Source organism: Colletotrichum chrysophilum (genome assembly GCF_026319265.1).
Source record: "Colletotrichum chrysophilum strain AFK26 chromosome Unknown scaffold_36, whole genome shotgun sequence".
In the NCBI taxonomy this organism is placed as follows: domain Eukaryota; kingdom Fungi; phylum Ascomycota; class Sordariomycetes; order Glomerellales; family Glomerellaceae; genus Colletotrichum; species Colletotrichum chrysophilum.
Genome location: NW_026517323.1, coordinates 63,722 through 80,758, shown reverse-complemented (window position 1 = coordinate 80,758; position 17,037 = coordinate 63,722). Strand labels below are relative to the sequence as shown.

Below are 17,037 nucleotides of genomic sequence, written 5' to 3'. Positions count from 1 at the left end.
ATCTGATTGTCATCAGTCCTCTCGGGAGGTTGCGTTCGGAGAAAATACGAGACCCAAGAGGTTTAACGACGTAGGCGACACTTTCCTCACCGTCCTCGTCCTCGTCTCGTGCCTAAACACATCAAGCATGTCCGTTGTTGCTACTGAGTGTACGGAACACACCGCAGCTAGGCAAACAAAACGGAGCAGCGCGACGGGCACTATTCGAGGCGAGAGAAAACGTTGCCATGATAGTGGAGATCCTAGCCATCTCGGGATTTGAACTCGTCCCTCGTATGGGGGCCGAGCCAGATTCTGCTGCTTGGCGGTCAGGGTGCTGGATTTGGGGATACTCGAACAAGACAAGCCGAGGTTTAGGTGAAGGGGCAGAAGCTACATGGCCGGTACACTGCGATACACATCAACATGGCCACGCTAGATGTACTCTTTGGAGTAACGCAAGTCTCTCCTATCTTTCTGCTCTCCCAAGTTTTCCCTGCCACTGGATCCCTACAGCAGACAACATGAGACGGATAACCTCCAGAGCGCAGCACGGAGTGAGTACCTGTACAGCGGCCTTCTTCCACTGAAGAGCAGACAAATCAGGGCAGCGAAGGGTCCTGGCCATCCCTGTACATGTTCCCAAAGGAATGGCACGCTGGGCCGACAGGAAGCTTTTCTGGGAATGGCCCAGACGATGTCACCTCGTGAGGGGCCCCAGCGATTTGACGATGCTAAGTGCAATCCTCTGCAAAGTGCGAAAGTGCGAGAGCCTTTTTCGTCCCTGAACTCTCGCCTATTATCCTGTCACGAGCCCTAATGTTTCTCGGCTTGGATTGCCCTCAAGGGGTTTCTCAGGCTAAGCTTTGAGCAGGAGTAAACAGCAAATGGATTCAGACAGACTATCTATGCGGACTGCTTCTTGAGCACCGCTTGAAGACGTTGAAAGAAAGAAGCAAGACCTGGGCAGCTCTGACGCCATTTGCCAACAGTGCCGGCAGTTGAGACGGCTTCGTCTCACATAGCTGCCTTCCCCTCGTTTGGTTGTTGTCACCATCCCTTCTACTATGTAGTAGTATTGCCTTGGTTCAAGAACGCCAGACTTCCACGATGCCATGGCAAGGCATCTTCTACCTGCGTACAACTTTGTCGGGAAAATTACCTGGCAAACCGGATCCCGGAGAGAAAAGGCAAGGCAAGGTCTTCACGAGTCACTCAACGTCGTGACTTCCCGCACGTTGCCATGCATGCGAGCGATTGCCATTCCATCGCATCACTCCAACCCGTTGAAAATACAACGCTCGGATGCGACGTCCCGGATCCACGACCCCACGGCCGCGACCACCACACCTCTCCTCTGTCGCTGCGACCCCGTCTTCGTGCCCGCTGTCACTCCTCCACTCATCGACCGACCAAGGGAGCATCGTCTCATCTCGTCTCTACACCCCGAAAGCGCCTCGATCCAATGGCGGCCTCTAGTTAATAATTGCTGCTGCCAGGTCACCACCCACATTGGATACCAGCAGCAGCCAGCCAGCCCTTGACTGACACAACTGGCCCCCAATCCCGTCTGTCTCTGGGGGGGCGGGAGGGCAGCAGCAAGGTCATTTGCAGTTCTAATTCAGTTCCAGTTTCGATGGCAGCCCGCTTGGGTCCAGCCGATGTCCATCTGCCGCCCGGAGCGAACGGGCGTAGTCGCGCTCCTAGCACCGGAAATAACGCCTCTGCAGATCTCGTCAGCCCATTCGTCTCGATCGTGGGATTAACATGAATCCATTATCCACCGTCGATGGATGGGTACAACCGCCGTCCCACGGGTCCATCGTCCACCGTCTATCGAATGGATCCCATTGCAATTCCCAGCGCAGTGCCGCCCAGGTTCGTCGTCGGCCGACTGTGGTCCGTGTTTTCATCAGCGGTGCACTGCGATGCGATATCGTCCTGCCTGACGCTGCTCACGCTGTTGTTCTGTCTTCCTCACAGCTTAACGGTATACGATACGCCATGGGGCCAACTCATGTCTTGTCGTCATGTCTGATCGTTGTTCGAGGCGCATGCTTACGTGCTAAATAGGGGTTTGAACGGACGTTGAAATCACTGTACTTTGCCTTTGATTCCCGTCGACTGGCGAAACAATAGACCTGGGTTAGGCTCAGCTCAGCCTCCAAACCTCGACAACTCAACCATCTTTGGGGATGAGAAACCGCAGGGACCTGTTGTTTAGAGGAGGAGATCTTCGACCCTTGAGGGGGAAGCAGATTAGGTACGGGTACCTTTGCTAACCCCCCCTAACCCCCACAGTTCACCGCCTGCAATCCGGGGTCCCGAGCGAAATGGATGTGGATGGGACGATTGACACCGTCGTCTTTTCGGCTTGCACTTGATTGTAGATCACGATCGTAGTCACGGAGGGCGGTCAACGTTGCGGCAACCGACTGACACCTAACCAGCCCTAGGTTTCGTGGCACGAAGCAGTCTCAGACCTCGCTCAGTGTGGGAGCAGCAAGCAATGTTACCAGAGACACCGGCAATGGCAGTCAGCATGCGCCCGTTTTCTGCCATCATGGTCGCATCTCAGCTGATGCCCGCAAGACTAGCCAAGCAGAATTACCTGCATTTCCTGCCAACCCGGACCATTCGGCCCCCCCAGGCCTCACCCGGCGCCGAGCTGCAAATCTCCGCTTCCTATTACCTCTCGCGGACGAGCAAAAGTTGACTAGATACTGGCGCGATAAAGATCTTCGCCGCCAAACGGCGCTAGGAAGCACCACTCGTTCGAGCTGGACAACCGGACGCCGGACGCCTCTAGCCCCCGCGCCGGTTGTGTGTATGCCGAGCACATGTTTGCCTCGGTTTTCGTCCGCCAAACGACCAAAAAGAGTGAGCAGAACTTGCGCTGCTGGAAATGCTGAACTTGCTGAGCTTCAGCATACGTATGTTCTGCATCAACATGACTCAAAGGTCGACACGATCGTCGCTTCCAAGCCTGAACTGCATGTCTGATACTGGACTTGGACGCATAAGAGGATCACGCGGCAGACGCAACAGCCGCCGTGCCCTCTGATACTCACCGCATCCCGACATATGAGCGCGTTCCCAATCGAAGGGCTATTGGTGGACTTGCTGATGTGCCTGCAGTTGCGGGTCAATATCCCCTCTGTCGGATTGCTTGTGCATGTTCTACCGGAGCCCAGAAGTGCCTCAGCCGCTTGGGACCCGAGTCCCTTTGGGCTCTTTTCGCATGCCGACCGACCGGCGTTTCCAAGGCGGTGGATTGCATGCACTTGTGCCGCAACTCGGCGTCGCATCCCACTTTGCCCAGCTTCTCGAACGCCCTGACGCTCCTTAATGACCTGCTGCAATGCCCTCTTCAGGCGGGGTTGCATGACTCTCTTTGGCTCTGCAATCAGGGAATAAGGCCATGGCTGCCTTCAAGGTCACATTCTCCCTTTTTGCTTTGAATGACAATTACGAGCTTCACCGGTCTGGTCTGATACGGATTACTTTGCTCAGAGTCCAGCGCCGCCGAGCCGGCTGCTGCCAAGTAGCGGATCCCAAGTTTTAGCCTTTGTACTTTTGTGAAGACACCCGCCACAATGGCTCAAACATGCCGGAACACATGGCTTGTTATCCGTCCAACAACTTGATTTTAGACCGGCCGGCCGGCCGAGGGGGTACGCTTCCCGCAACCCCCCAACTGCAGTGGCTTGATAGTTGCCGGCTGCTTGTGTCCAACATGTGTAACCCCAACTGCGCCACGGGCCCGTCCCTTTGGATCTCTTCCAACACAGATGCCGCTCGCTGCTGCTGGTCCAACAGCATCCTCCTCCAACCCTCGTTACGGTCATTTCAGCCGAGTGGTCCGTTGGGGGGAGGGGGCCTGTATCTGCAAGCGAGCTGAAGCGCACCGGACCAACGCGTTGGCAAGATTCCCACCCGTGCCGTCCAGTTGGGACACCCCGTATTGGGTAGATTAGGCAGCTGTCATCATTCTTGACCCGGGGGGATGTCGACAGGGGTCGATAAGAAAGATGTTGTTGCTTCCAGTCAATGAGAGACGTACATGTGGCGTACATCAGCTGCAGGAGTCGGGAGGGTAAGTATTGTTCCATGCAGGTGATTTGAAAACACCCCGTCTTTTTGACAAAGTGCCATCTCATGCAACACTGCACACCAAGAAGTAGCAGGCAGCTAGCTCACCGGCATCAAATAGCATCCGCTTGACCGTCTGTCTACCTTACTCCGTGGTGGTTGTCCGTGCCGTACCGTAAACGTCAAACACAAGTCAGTTTCCTGCATTTTCCTGGTTTACCATGCGCAGTCCTCGCAAGCAAATCCTCCCGCTGGGGCTGACCTGCATGGCCAAGAAGAAGCTACCTACGTTATCCCACAATATTTGCCTGCCGGCCGGCCGCGAGGCGTCCGCTCAGGGATTGGTTGGCGCGCCATTTTCCCTTTCCTCCCTTTGCATGCTTTGCCCTCTTTCGCCCTCTTCTTTTTCTTTCACCGCCAGAAAGGAGGCGCCCGCCGCCTCCCACGATAGTCATTCCGAGGGAATGGTTAAGCTAGCCAGCCAAGGCTGACGCGACTGAACTCTATTTCCAGCCGCAACGAGCGCTTCAGCCGGCGGCGGGTCTGGACGCGCGGGAGGGCGTTTCCGTCATTGTGGGGTTTTCAATGATATGATGATGTTGTCTCAGTCTCACTCATGACCCCCGGGCATAGCGGGCTGCTCCGCCGCCATTGTTGTCCTCGTCGTGTGAGATGGCCTCCCCTGGAACCGCTCCGCCAGCCTTTGCGGCGTGATTCTGAACGCCGCAGGAAACCAACTCGCGAGGTCCTTGTCCTCCTCGTCGTCGTTGCCCTGAACCATCAAGGCCAGCGCCTTCGCGCACATCCAGCACATCACCATCCCGTGGCCCTGGAAGGCCGCGCATACCCACAGCCCGTCCTCGCCCGGCACCCGCCCGACGAAGGGGAACCCGTCTGGGGTGAAGCCCATGATGCCCGTCCACTCGGCGCGCGCCCTGCCCTCGGTATCGTCTGCGCCCCAGCTGGCGGCGCCAAAGTAGCGCGGCGTCGTGTCGTGCAGGTATGCGCTGACGGCCGGGTTCAGGCGCGCGTCGTCCGTGACGCCGTACTCCTCGAGGCCCTCGTCTGGTAGACGGGCTAGGCCGCCGCCGATGACGATGTCGCCTGCGAAGGGGGAGGGGGCGGAGGGCGGTCTGGGGATCATGTACTCGTAGCCGCCCTCGTAGATGAAGCTGTATGTCGTCGGGAGGCCGGCGCGAGGCATGTTGCAGCCGGAGCGGTGAGCCGTTATCTGGCCGCGCAGAGGCACGATGGCGCCCTGGAAGGGTTTGTGGAGGGATGCGGTGTAGCCGTTTGTTGCGAGGATGACCTTTTTTGCTGTGATTGTGCCCTTGGGTGTTTCCACCGTCCATCGGTGCCCGTCTTTCGTGATGTCTTGTTTCTGGAGGCTCGTGGCTGGTGTGTTGGTGAAGAGCTCCATGCCCTTGGCGACGCACATTTCCAGCACGCCGGTGGTGAATCTGTAAGCGGAGATGCTCCCGGCTTCATAGCCGACACCGCCGCATAACCCCTCCCCATCGACGTGGAAGCGGCCCTTCATCTCCTCGACGTCGTAAAACTCGTACCGCGAAGTGTCCTCGTCAGGCATGGCCCTCCTCATCGCGTCGACGGCCACCTTGGCCGCCTCCCACTGCTCCGGGTCGTAGATGGCGTCCACGGTCTGGCACGGCCTGCTCTCCGTGTCTTTGAGGTCTGCGGCGAAGGCGTGCACGGCGCGGATGTTGGCGAGCTCCATGCGCGCGATGAGGCACGCCTGGTCGAGGCCGAGGGCGGAGAAATGGTGGAGGAAGGAGCGGTAGGACGCGGCTTTGGTGTGGCCGCCGTTGCGGCCTGTGGCGCCGGAGGTTACGGTGCGGGCTTCGAGCATTGTGATTTCTGGCGGTGACGGGGACGAGAGGAGGAAGTTTGCGATGGCGGCGCCGGTGATGCCGCTGCCGATGATGAGGGTGTCTGTGTGCGAGGGGAGGGCGCCGGAGGTGTGCGTTGAGAGAGGGGATGGAGGATTGTGCCAGTAGCTTGGGGTTGGGTTTGGCACGGGGAGGGAGACGGGGATGCGGGCTCGTGAGTCCATGTTGGGTGGCTTGGTGGTGATGGGGAGATGTTGATAATGGAAGTCTGGGTGTCGTTCCTGGTAGGCTTTGTCTTGCAGGGTCGTGAAGATCAGATGATGTCAGGCACGTTGATGGGAGATAAGTTCAGATGCATATGGATGCTCGAGATGCGACTTATGTTCAAGAACTGATGTTTAACTTCAAAAAATTTCACAATAACATTGTTCTTATTGTTGATCGTGACACGACATGAGAGGGGTTGCCAGCTGACTGTCCCGCGGCAACTCCCCCGCTTCACAGATAAGCTACGGGAGATCGGCCATCATGCGGGGCCGCCTCCGGTTGCACATGCCCGTTTAAGATTGACGTTCCCAGTGGAGATGTTCGGCGCCGGATCGAAAACGGCATTTAGGTGCGATATCAGGAGCTATTCATGACCAAGAAATCATTTGCATTCTTGTGCGTCTTGTCCTAACTGTTGACTTGGGTTGGACCTCTTCGGTTCGTCCTACGACAAACCTCTTGGTCCTGGATTTCGAGTGCCGCTTGAAGACCCTGATGGTGAATCCAACCATCTGGGCACATATGCGGTCTCCCACAGTGGCGCAGTTCGAAGATTAATCTCACATGGCAGAAAGGCTTTTCTTTCAGAGGTTCTCTGCTGGTGCACAGAAACGCTTTTGGTTTCTTACCTAAGGGCCTTCCTGAAATATCCACGTGTCTCTGCTACCACCTTTGCTATGCGCCTTACACGTCGGTTAAATTCCAGATATTTGAACGACTTCTCAAAACTCGTGCCTGAGGAGGCCGTAAATAGGAGGAAGACGATGAGTCTTACCGAGACGACCAAAGTCGGTGACATAGACGGTCTTGACTGTCCCACAGACAGAAAAAAAATATAAATGCGTCGGTGATGGCTCAAATGTTGGCGTCGTTCATACCTAGTCATTAGTTTAGATCTGGAAATATATCAAAATTTTCATACAACAGAGGTACTGCCGAGGTGACGCCTCCAGCATTGACGAGTCCTTGGCCATGCTGCTTCGAAGATCGCCCCCTTTCTTTCACTGAATGAAATACACCTTAGCTGACGGAACCGCTTTCGCAGATCAGGCGGAAAGCTGATGGTCTCGCAGGATGTAGTCCTGACCAGTGTTTTGGACATCATTTTTTGGAATGGGACGTATCAAATCACACCTACCCTTTCACACCAAACCTCCCGCACCCATCTCGGAGGCTGCTAGCTGCTAGCCTCACGTCTCTCTAGCACTATATCTTTACCCCTCTCTAGCACACACTCTCTCTAGCCCTTCCCAGCACTCTCTCCAGCACCCTCCTCAGCACTCTCTCCAGCACCCTCCTCAGCACTCTAGCAGACCTATTATCTGGTTGACCTAAGGCCTCTATGTCCCAGATATACCCCCTAGTTGAGATATATCCTTTGCATGCCAAGATCTTCGGCTTACCTTATGTCCCCCAGAGGCCATATCTCAGCCAGATGACCTAGGTCAGCCAAAGGTCCCAGGTCAGCCAAAGGTCCCAGGTCAGCCAGAGGCCATCTCTCAGCTATAGTACTTGAGAGGGTGCCAGAGAGGGTGCCAGAGACGTGAGGCCGGTAGCTGGCACACGTTTCCACCATCTCAGTGTGGCTTGGAGGGCGCGGGAGGGGCTGCGGGAAAACGAGTGATTCAAGCCGCCCCTTTGGATTTCGTGCCTTGAATTGGAGTTAGTGCTTCGAAATACAGGGACATCGACTTCATAATATTTCCGTTTTCATGCTCACCCATATGTGTCTGTGGTATGTGCCGCATGCCAATTCATTTGCAATTGTCGGCTCGAACTGCCCAACTCCGCCCTTGATGAGGATGACGGTTGAAGCGCTACTCGTTTGCAAGACAGTATGTCACATATTCAAGCGGATATGCTCCCATGCGAATAGAAATGAAAGGGTTATTTCTTAAGGATAGCGATGTTGGAAGTCGAAGGCTTCGGTGCTTGGACAGCATCGCCTCTGGTGAGGGAAGGAAGGTTGTGTTTATGGAGGCGAGGAGGAGGGTTTCTCTCACATTACGACCTGCCGGGGACATTCAACGCCGTCCCTTGCTATCACCTGCGGTCGGATTCAAGCCAAGTCCATGGTGATGAGCCGGGGTAGGACACGTCAGCATCTCGAACTCCGGGCTCCAGGTCAATCCCGAAAGAAGGCAGCCAGACATTCGAGCATCATCATGGTTGTTTTCTCTGGAACGACTCCTGGTCAGAGAAAGAATAAGTTTGGGGCAATTGTGCTGCTTTAAACGGGAAACGTCAGCCAATAACCCGGCATTTCCCACCCTCTAGCCAAAGCTGGACTCAATGCCCATTGGAAAAGTTTGCCGGGTGGTTGTCGAACAGCATATGTGGCTCACGACTACATGGAAGGCCTGCAGGGATGCGACGGACCTCTCTTGCCATATATCCAATATGTGGTGTGGTACAGCCATTGCGACATATAGGATCAGGGTGCAAGCGGCTTTCGGAGAAACCAAAGTTCATCTGAGACTTCATATCCAATTGAAGACGGCCTCGCACGAAAACTTTGACAGACGAAGGGACATACATTCGAACAGGTGGACAGGTTTACGATTAACAAAGGCATGGGGAGATGGGAAAAGCCTCTTCGTGGGTCCCCGTCACCCACTAAACTCACACGGGGGTGGGTGATGGTGTGTGTCTATTTACGTTCCTTCATGCTGCGAATTTTCCAACCGTCCTTTTCGTGGGAGAAGGATCCGATTGGGGTGGAAGTAGAAGAAATGAAAATCCCTTCTCGACCTCACCAAAGCTGCTGTGGGATAGTACGAAGGGCGACGAAGAGCAGAAAGAGGAGGCACACGCCGTGGAGGGAGACTTCAGCTTGGCCACTGGGAAGACGGCTCTACGCAGTAAAACCACGGGACCACTCACGCATTATCTACCTTCAGCAACTACACAGTATCTGACGTCGAGGCTGCTGGAACTGACCAGCCAAAGCCTCTGCATACTCAGGGTATCCATCTACAACGCCCTTTTACATTTTTTCCAGCCGTCGTCTCGTTCCCGGATGGCCCTGGAGGCATCATACCCGGAAAGTCCCTCTGATAACCAGGAAACTCTCGCTGACCCCCCGTCAGCCAGAAGGGGCAACATGGAGTCCAAACAAAGTTCGTATCTGCTATGGCTGGTATGCAGCAGAGTCACAGTAACCCCGCCATGGCTGAGATACCTCCAACCAACATACTGACCGGTCATACATGTAGGTTACAAAGATACCATCTCCCACTGTCCGGACGGCGCAGGAACACTCCTCGCACCCTTTCGGCACCTGACCAAGCTCGAAACAAAGTAGGCTGTCCTTCTGATCTGGTTTGAGTGCCATAACAGGGATCAACCGATGTAAGACTACCTTTTGATGTGATCAGGCGGTGAAGTAGTTGACGTAGAGGTAGAGAGAGCGTCGGGTTTCAGAGATAACGTCCCGATGAGTCCCCGGAAGCCTCACCGAACTCGAATCTTATTTCTAATGGTACCAGCAACGTCCTTTCTCCGAAATGTTTGGCCTCTCCGGTTACCTCTTCTCAAACCTACAAGACGTCCGGAAAGAGGCAGAAGTGCTGTTTTCATTCTTCCCATATATCAAACTCACCACCACACTTACTACTACTTCAACTGCCACTCTTACTGCCACTCTTACTACCACTCTCCAATACCACGCTTAACTACCGACATCAACTACCACATCAACTACTACACCAACTACTACACCAACTACCATATATCACACTTACTCTGCAATTTACCATTAACATGTCTACGTCATCAGTTAGCATGTTGAGCGCATCTACATCTACCGTAGATAACCACAAACTTCATGTGATGGCTTATGCTGCACTCATGCCGCAAGAAGAGAAGGCCAGTGCCGCCGAAGTCGTAGCTGCTGCCGAGGCCCTCTTCAGCTTTAACAAGAATCCAGACTTTTGTAAACCCTTTTGGGAAACGACGATCAAACCCTCAACAGCCAAGGAGAATGCGCCGAAAATCGCGAACGGGCGGACACCACTGCCGCTCGCCCCATCAGAGCGTCGGCTACAATCATCTAAGCCCGCCGCAATGTCAGAGACGGCGACGAAGTCTTCTGCGGCCTCGCAGGATGCATTCAAGCCAGAGCGGGCAGCAGAGCCCAAGAGAGAGACAAAGCTGGAGACCGCGCCGGCCAACGTTGCGGTCCCACAGCATACACTACAGGCCCCGTCTGAGGAGGCCGTGGAGCCAGAGTTGAAGAATGCCGCTGAAAAGAAGGATCGGGTACCGTGCTTCTGCTCAAAGTGCAAAGGTCGTCGCAAACCCGTTTCCCAACACACCATAACGGAGCACGCCCGGGCTGAGGAGTACCACAGGAATGGCGAGGAGAAAATCGACAAGTGCGAAAAGTGCCGCAAATTCGACTGGCCCTGCGTAGCCGTGGGAGACGGTCCTTGCTCATCGTGTACATGGATCAAGGAAAAGTGCCCGAGAGACCACGGCATCGCCCCGCCCGACGGCAATGTACTTGGGCAATCCACCGAGGTCATGGTCGGTGAGACACAACAAAAAGCAACGAAGCCCAAGCAGGCCAAACGAAAAGCTTTGGAGCCCATGGAGGGTCCAAAGAAGGCACAGAAGCTGACAGGCGGGCGCAGACTCACCTTCGCCGAGAACGTCAAGGTGGAGCCGCGACAGCCCTCCCTCTCTCCATATAGTGTGAAGGCGATAGACGGCGGAAACAACATACCTGTTGTCGGTGCCCCCCCTAATCCCTGTATGTGGACGGCCGTCAACTCGTAACTCCAGCGGAGCAAGGAGTACCAGGGACCCGAATTATTCCCCAGGTTCCCGGTCGGTACCAGCGCTCGAAGAGTTTGAAGGAGTGTCATTCAAGTGGTTGAATAGATGGCAACTATGGAGGAGGCAAGAAAGATCGTGGGGATATCTCCGTCTTTGCACCGCGTGGTGGGGACGTTTCGTGAGCGGACAAACATTATTATTGTACTAGGTATTTCATTTGTTTTAGCGCACAAGCATTCTTATTCCAGCTGGGCGCAAGCTTTGAAAATTCAAATGGATATTTTCCACCCATGTGAGCCCACTTTCTAGTGATGCTGAAAATTGTATTCTCCCTTCGAGCTACAGCTTGGTATGTCGTTGCCTGTGCTTTACTGAGAGTTATCTCCGAAGACTTGGCAGAGTTTTGCCATTCAGGGGAACAAAAAGCGCCCCCTTCCTGCGAAAGGGGAGCATCCGCCGGACTGTCAAACTCAAAGGTAGTGGCCATCTACATCTCAACAGGGTGCCACCCTCAAAGGTTCTCAACATCAAAGCAAAGTAAAGCATGCATCGAGAAATCCTTCTGTTGATTAATTTCAAGTAATTTGCCAATAGTTGTTTCCCTCGGCTTCATTCCATGTTCATGTGTCCAACCATTCAGTTCCGGTGCCTGGGTCTTGATGCCAAGAGTCTGTCATCCAATGCAGGACTCGGGTCTGGCGGCAGGGCGCACGCTTGACCAAGATTACTGTCAACCTGCGGCCACGGAGGCTTATTAGGGTCAGTAAGGAGCTGTGGGGATTGCTTCCCATGTTCTGCGTTGGGACCGTGATTCGCTGTTGCTTGCCATTCGTCAGCCATCAGTCGCTCATCACTATGAATGTTGCGCATATTTCATATATATGTCATGCCGTGTAGATGAATGTCCTCAGACCCGCAGAATTATGCCGGCATACAGCCCCTGACGATGATTCGACTTGTGAGGACTTGGACATGAGAACTTGCAGCTTTTGGATCCTGGGACGATGAAGTGCAAGTGTCTTTATTAGAAATCTCTGTACCACCAATTTACAGAGATTCTCGAAGCTAAAGTTATCTCTCATGGAGTGTTTTCTTCCATTACGCCATCTCTTTGGATCTTCTAGTTACCCTCATGGCCACCTTGCTGAGCTGGTTCTCTGAATGCATAGAAGACCGGCAGATTTGCACCGTCCTAGGAGATAGCGTACCGTACTTGTTCACCCTCGTGACTTTCGGTTTTGTGAGAGTACCTAGGGAGTGCGAGCTGGCGACATGGATTCATTGCGCTCATGACGCTGGAACGCCGATGACGGGGAGAAGATGTCGTCAGTAGAACTTGAAATAGCAGGCTAATCGGTGCTCGGACTGGGGAAGGAAGTTCCGCTTTCAAGGGACAATGGCTCAGGTGGACTATACACGTCGGCGTGAAAGTGGGTGTGTTCCTCGTTGATTAAGTATTCTGAATAAGTTATGCTAAACCAAGTCGTCCTGTGTAGGAAACAGAACGGTCGCTCGGCCACCCAAAGATCTGCCAGCTTTTCATGTCTTCGAGCCCTTTTAAATATGAGTGGTTGACAACTACTGCTTTTCGTTCTGGGCATAGATGAAGTTTGCAGCTGCCGACTTGTCAGTGCATGTGCCAACAACAGCTCTGTGACTGCAGTCTCGAACTCACCGACAGGAATAAGACCGTTCTCCTTGGCCCAGTTCCTCACGCCACCACCCTCTTCTCCACCCCAGTGCTTGCGCTCTTCCGGCTTGGACAAGTTTAGCCTCTCGGTCGTGCCATTGGCCGGTACCCAGACAAGGAAGACGTAACGGTGCTTGCCAGTCTTGGCCGGAGGACCGGGAGGCTTGTATTCGACGACGTCCTCAACGGCCGGCTTGGCACCGGCAGATGAACTCGATACGCCAGTAGCAATCCAGTGGCAGAATTCAGACCATTTGGGGTTGTCGCGTGAGGGAGCATCCGGGTCTGTCAGAGTGAGGACGTATGTGGTGGTGATGCGGATGCCGGGAAAGCCCGAGCCCTTGACGAGAGACACCGACGGCGCCGACTGGAGATCGGCAGGCTTCAACGTGTTGCCAAGGTCTGCAGCGTTTGACGAGTCCCACTCGGCCGAGAGACCCAGGATGGGCTCAAAGTCATCGATGACTGTTGGAATAATCTGAGCCTTGGAGAGCCTGCGAGCTGCATTAGTTGCGACCATCCATCAGCAGCATTGAAGGGTGACGTACTCGTCACGAACACGAGTCAAGTCCGCAACACCTCCAAGAACGACTTGCTGGTCCTGTGCCGGAGCGGCGAGAACGGCACCGCACAGGGCGGATGCTGCCAGGAGCTTGCCTGCAATTCGGCCCGCCATTGTGATGCTGTTTCGACGCTGTCTGTTGCAAGACACGCGGTGGAGAAGTGGTATCGCCAACGGTGGAGATATCCCGAGCCTGGGTGTAGATAGATACGCGGCCTGCAAGCTTGCGCAATTCGTTGCAGAATCAATCGCAATGGCTTGCGTTGAAGAATCGGCGCCGCTCTCCAACGGTTTCAAAGGGAGGTTCGGATGCGTGGTGGTGATGTCATGCGGGTGCCGTCTGGCGTGCTCTGTCTTTCCCCGCCCGGACCCCCTGTCGCCGGCAACAACACCCGCCGATGCTTCCTGAACGGGGCCCGATCACCACCCAACTTTATTTCAGCCACGAAAGTGCGGCTCTCGAATTGCGGTTTTCTCAATAATGAAATCAATTTACGATTATCACTTGCCACATCTTTCTACCTACGTGCACCGCTAAACGGACCTTCGAGGTGTTGGTTGTGTGTTGTCTTGGGATTCATATCTACAACATCCCTGTATCCCGTCCAATGGTTGGCGGAGTCACCAAAACTGGCTGTACTTTTCCCCGATTACCTACATAGCGAAACCTCAGGCTTTTGGTACAACACAAATGAATTGATTGAGAATACTATTAGAACACCCTTCAAGTCCGTTGTGAAAAATATCAAAAAGAGAAGGGCCCGAAGACAAGGGGGACAGAACTTCATTTAGGGCAGTCAAGACATGAGTAGCCCAGAATTTCGAAGGACGTAGTACTTTAAACTGGCATTTTCCAGTCTGTCTTTGGTTTTTTAATTTGCAATCGCTGTCAAGTTATCAGAGATAGCGATCCTCTAAGATAAATCATCCTGGAGGAGTTGTATTTCGACAGTCATCACTGCCACCACTGCGGCAGTTGAACGGGTAAGCCCGGCGCAGCCCCAGTGATCGACATTCTGTATGTAAGTGCCTTACTATCACCCAAGAGCTTTTTCATGAGTGGTCATCACTGTAAGTAAGCCTGGCTTCAAGGCCAACCACCGACCGCATTGGGAAACCGATCATTTGATTGCTTCCCGCATTTCATGTGTCATCATCATCATAACATGCTATGCAGAAAGGGGCACACGCTGGCAAGGTGTGATGCTTAATGGGGCTCGGCTCTTGGCAAAGGTCCTTTTGCCTTTTCATCACACAAGTCGGGCAAAGAGCATTTTGATGTCTCCTGGGATTGGAAGACCAGTACACAAAAGTTCCCAATTTACCCCGAACACCTCTTCGGAACATTTAGCAGTATATTTGATAATGCCGACATCATGAACCATTCTGATGTATCAGCGAACTGTAAATCAACTACCTACACATCAATATGAAGACACGCTACCGTTGATCAGCATGGGCCCGAGCCGGAGCGACCCTCAGCCTTATCTGACATGCTTTTATACCAAAAATACCAGCCTTCCGTGGTAGAGTTCACAGACTATTGACTAAAATTGTCGATCAATCCTTCAAGGCACAATTCTGCACTTTCATTTCTCGGGCGCTGGCAAGCACTGAGCAGCTGATGGCCAGATGACACATGGCACCACAGACTTGCAACGATGCCTTCAGCATTTCGCCCGCCACCATTCATGTAATTAGCCGCCTTATAATTTTGCCTGTTCTTCATCTTTTGAAACCTAAAATCATTGCAGTCGGGCAACGTGCGTGATTGGCTGCCTGCAAAGGGTCTGGGCTGTGGGTGGGTGGCTAGGCAGCCTTTGCCCGACGGGTTAGTTGTTCAGGGAACATGATTGCGTTTACATCACGTCCCGAGTCGACATGGATGCACTGTCGACCAGTGCTTCAGCCCAAAACCTGGGAAGGAAGAGTACGTGCCGATCGGTCGCAGGGCTTGGGTAGCCACAGCCTGCTCCTACAAACGGAGGCTGCGACGAAGAGTGGTTCGTCTGCGAAAAGAAGGGAAGGTCCACGAAAACAAATTTTCGTTGGTCGAGAGGTTCACCGCGTCATGTTTCGCGAGCATGCAGGCAGCCGTGTGGTTCATTTCCCTCTGGAAATGGCAGTGCTGATGCGTTCCTTTCTTGGGTGTATCACTGGGGTTTGGGGGTCTTCTCCATCTCGTCTCATCTTTTTAACCTTCCTCCTCGCTCATTCTTAGAGACTTGACAGCCCTCGGATTCCTTGATTGGCGGCTTTCTGCCTGGCTCTCCCAGCGTTGCATCAGAGCGGCAACATGTCCTCCAAGGTGGGCTCATCGTCGATTCCGTTCGCGGTAAGGACTTCGTTTGTGCGATGTATCCAGAAGAGACTCTTCCGTACCTGCGCCGTTTGTACCATACTCTTTCTTGGCGTAACGATACACCTTACTCGCGAAACCCTTCCTCAACACCATGCGCCGTTTGAGGCACCGGAAACGAAGCTCGTTGTCCACGGCGATGTCTTGGACGGTCTACCAGAACCTGCAGACGACTTGCAACCATTCCCATATTCGCCAATGGTAGCGGATGACAGTGCCAACAGCAGAACGGAACACACACCATGGCTTGCGGCAGTAATATCAACAGCATCGGATGTTGAGCGCCGAATGCTCATCAGGTCAACTTGGATGAGGCTCTATGAGGACGTTCCGTTCGATGGTCGGTTTGTTGTCTCAAATCCTGGACCGCGGTGGATGGAAGTTGTCTCTCGCGAGAACAACACGTTCGGCGACATGATTGTTCTCGACCATATTCAAGAAGACGACGTTACTGCGAATACGATAAAGACCCTCGAGTTCTACAAGTGGCTTGTCAACAAAAGCCTAAAGTACGATTTGGTCTCGAAGATGGACACCGACTTGTGGCTGAATGCCAGGGGATTCTGGGACCGCTTCCTTCAACCCAGGTTGTCGATGAATAATGAGAGTGGACGCTTTGAGAGTACCATCAATCGGACCGTCATCGGAGAGCTGTACTACTCGAAGTACTGGGATCTCACGTTTCCTCACGGAGCCATGTACACGGTAACTTGGGATATGGTTGAGCTGCTGTCGTCACTTCAGGAGAAGTTCAAAGTGGTAACTGGAGAGGACATGGCTGTTGGAACACTCATGTTGAAGGGACGCGAGCGAGCGAGCTTCATCAACTTCAAAGGCTCGGAGAAGTTTGACTACGACGACCGTGATGCGCGACAGGACGGCTCAGCATGGGCAAGGAAACATACGCACCCGAATTCAATCGACCACGCGCTTGTGGAGGACGATCCTATCGCCGTTCACCAACTCAAAGATGAGGCATATTGGTTCAAGGTGGCGGATTGTTTTGATGAGGACGGGGTCAAAGCGATGCCGCCGCAATCCAAGTACGAGACCCAGAGACCTATGTCGATGCGATGGCACGATTTCTGGTATTCCGTGGGCGTCTCAAGTCGATACGAGTCGAGATTTGATAAGATACCAGAGTTTCTTTGGACGTTGGAAAACGGCGATTGGATATGTGATGGCATCTGGAACTTGGGAAAGACCAAGACGGGTTTCGTTGAGGAATAGCAACGACTCATTTGTGAGCATTTTCAGCGACTCGGAGATACCATAAGGGAGTTAGCTTGTTTTTTTTTCGTTGCTTGCCAGTCTACATATACATAGAGAATCAGACTGAAGTTACAGCATATCCAAGGTTCGACGCGCAGTCTCACATTCACCTAATGCATCTAGCCCAGCGGCTCGCAGCCTTTGAAGACAACGTTATTGACGCAAGGGGTGAATGACGCTGACACAATCT

The 17,037-nt window shown here is 53.6% G+C and overlaps 4 protein-coding genes across 4 annotated transcripts; 2 read left to right on the top strand and 2 right to left on the bottom strand.

Annotated features, from left to right (window-relative positions):
• Positions 1–4,681: 4,681 nt before the first annotated feature.
• Positions 4,682–6,142, bottom strand: COL26b_005357 (uncharacterized protein; the record flags this gene model as incomplete). The annotated part of the gene is made up of 1 exon (XM_053178206.1): positions 4,682–6,142. The coding sequence occupies one exon, from the start codon at positions 6,140–6,142 to the stop codon at positions 4,682–4,684; it is 1,461 nt and encodes a 486-aa protein (XP_053037797.1).
• A 3,874-nt stretch (positions 6,143–10,016) lies between these two features.
• COL26b_005356 (uncharacterized protein) lies at positions 10,017–10,964 on the top strand (the record flags this gene model as incomplete). The annotated part of the gene is made up of 1 exon (XM_053178205.1): positions 10,017–10,964. One exon carries the CDS (start codon positions 10,017–10,019, stop codon positions 10,962–10,964), a length of 948 nt encoding a protein of 315 aa, XP_053037796.1.
• A 1,578-nt stretch (positions 10,965–12,542) lies between these two features.
• COL26b_005355 (uncharacterized protein) lies at positions 12,543–13,330 on the bottom strand (the record flags this gene model as incomplete). Its single annotated transcript, XM_053178204.1, has 3 exons — positions 12,543–12,580; positions 12,640–13,148; positions 13,203–13,330. 3 exons carry the CDS (start codon positions 13,328–13,330, stop codon positions 12,543–12,545), a joined length of 675 nt encoding a protein of 224 aa, XP_053037795.1.
• Positions 13,331–15,773: 2,443 nt separating this feature from the next.
• COL26b_005354 (uncharacterized protein) lies at positions 15,774–16,805 on the top strand (the record flags this gene model as incomplete). The annotated part of the gene is made up of 1 exon (XM_053178203.1): positions 15,774–16,805. One exon carries the CDS (start codon positions 15,774–15,776, stop codon positions 16,803–16,805), a length of 1,032 nt encoding a protein of 343 aa, XP_053037794.1.
• Positions 16,806–17,037: the final 232 nt, after the last annotated feature.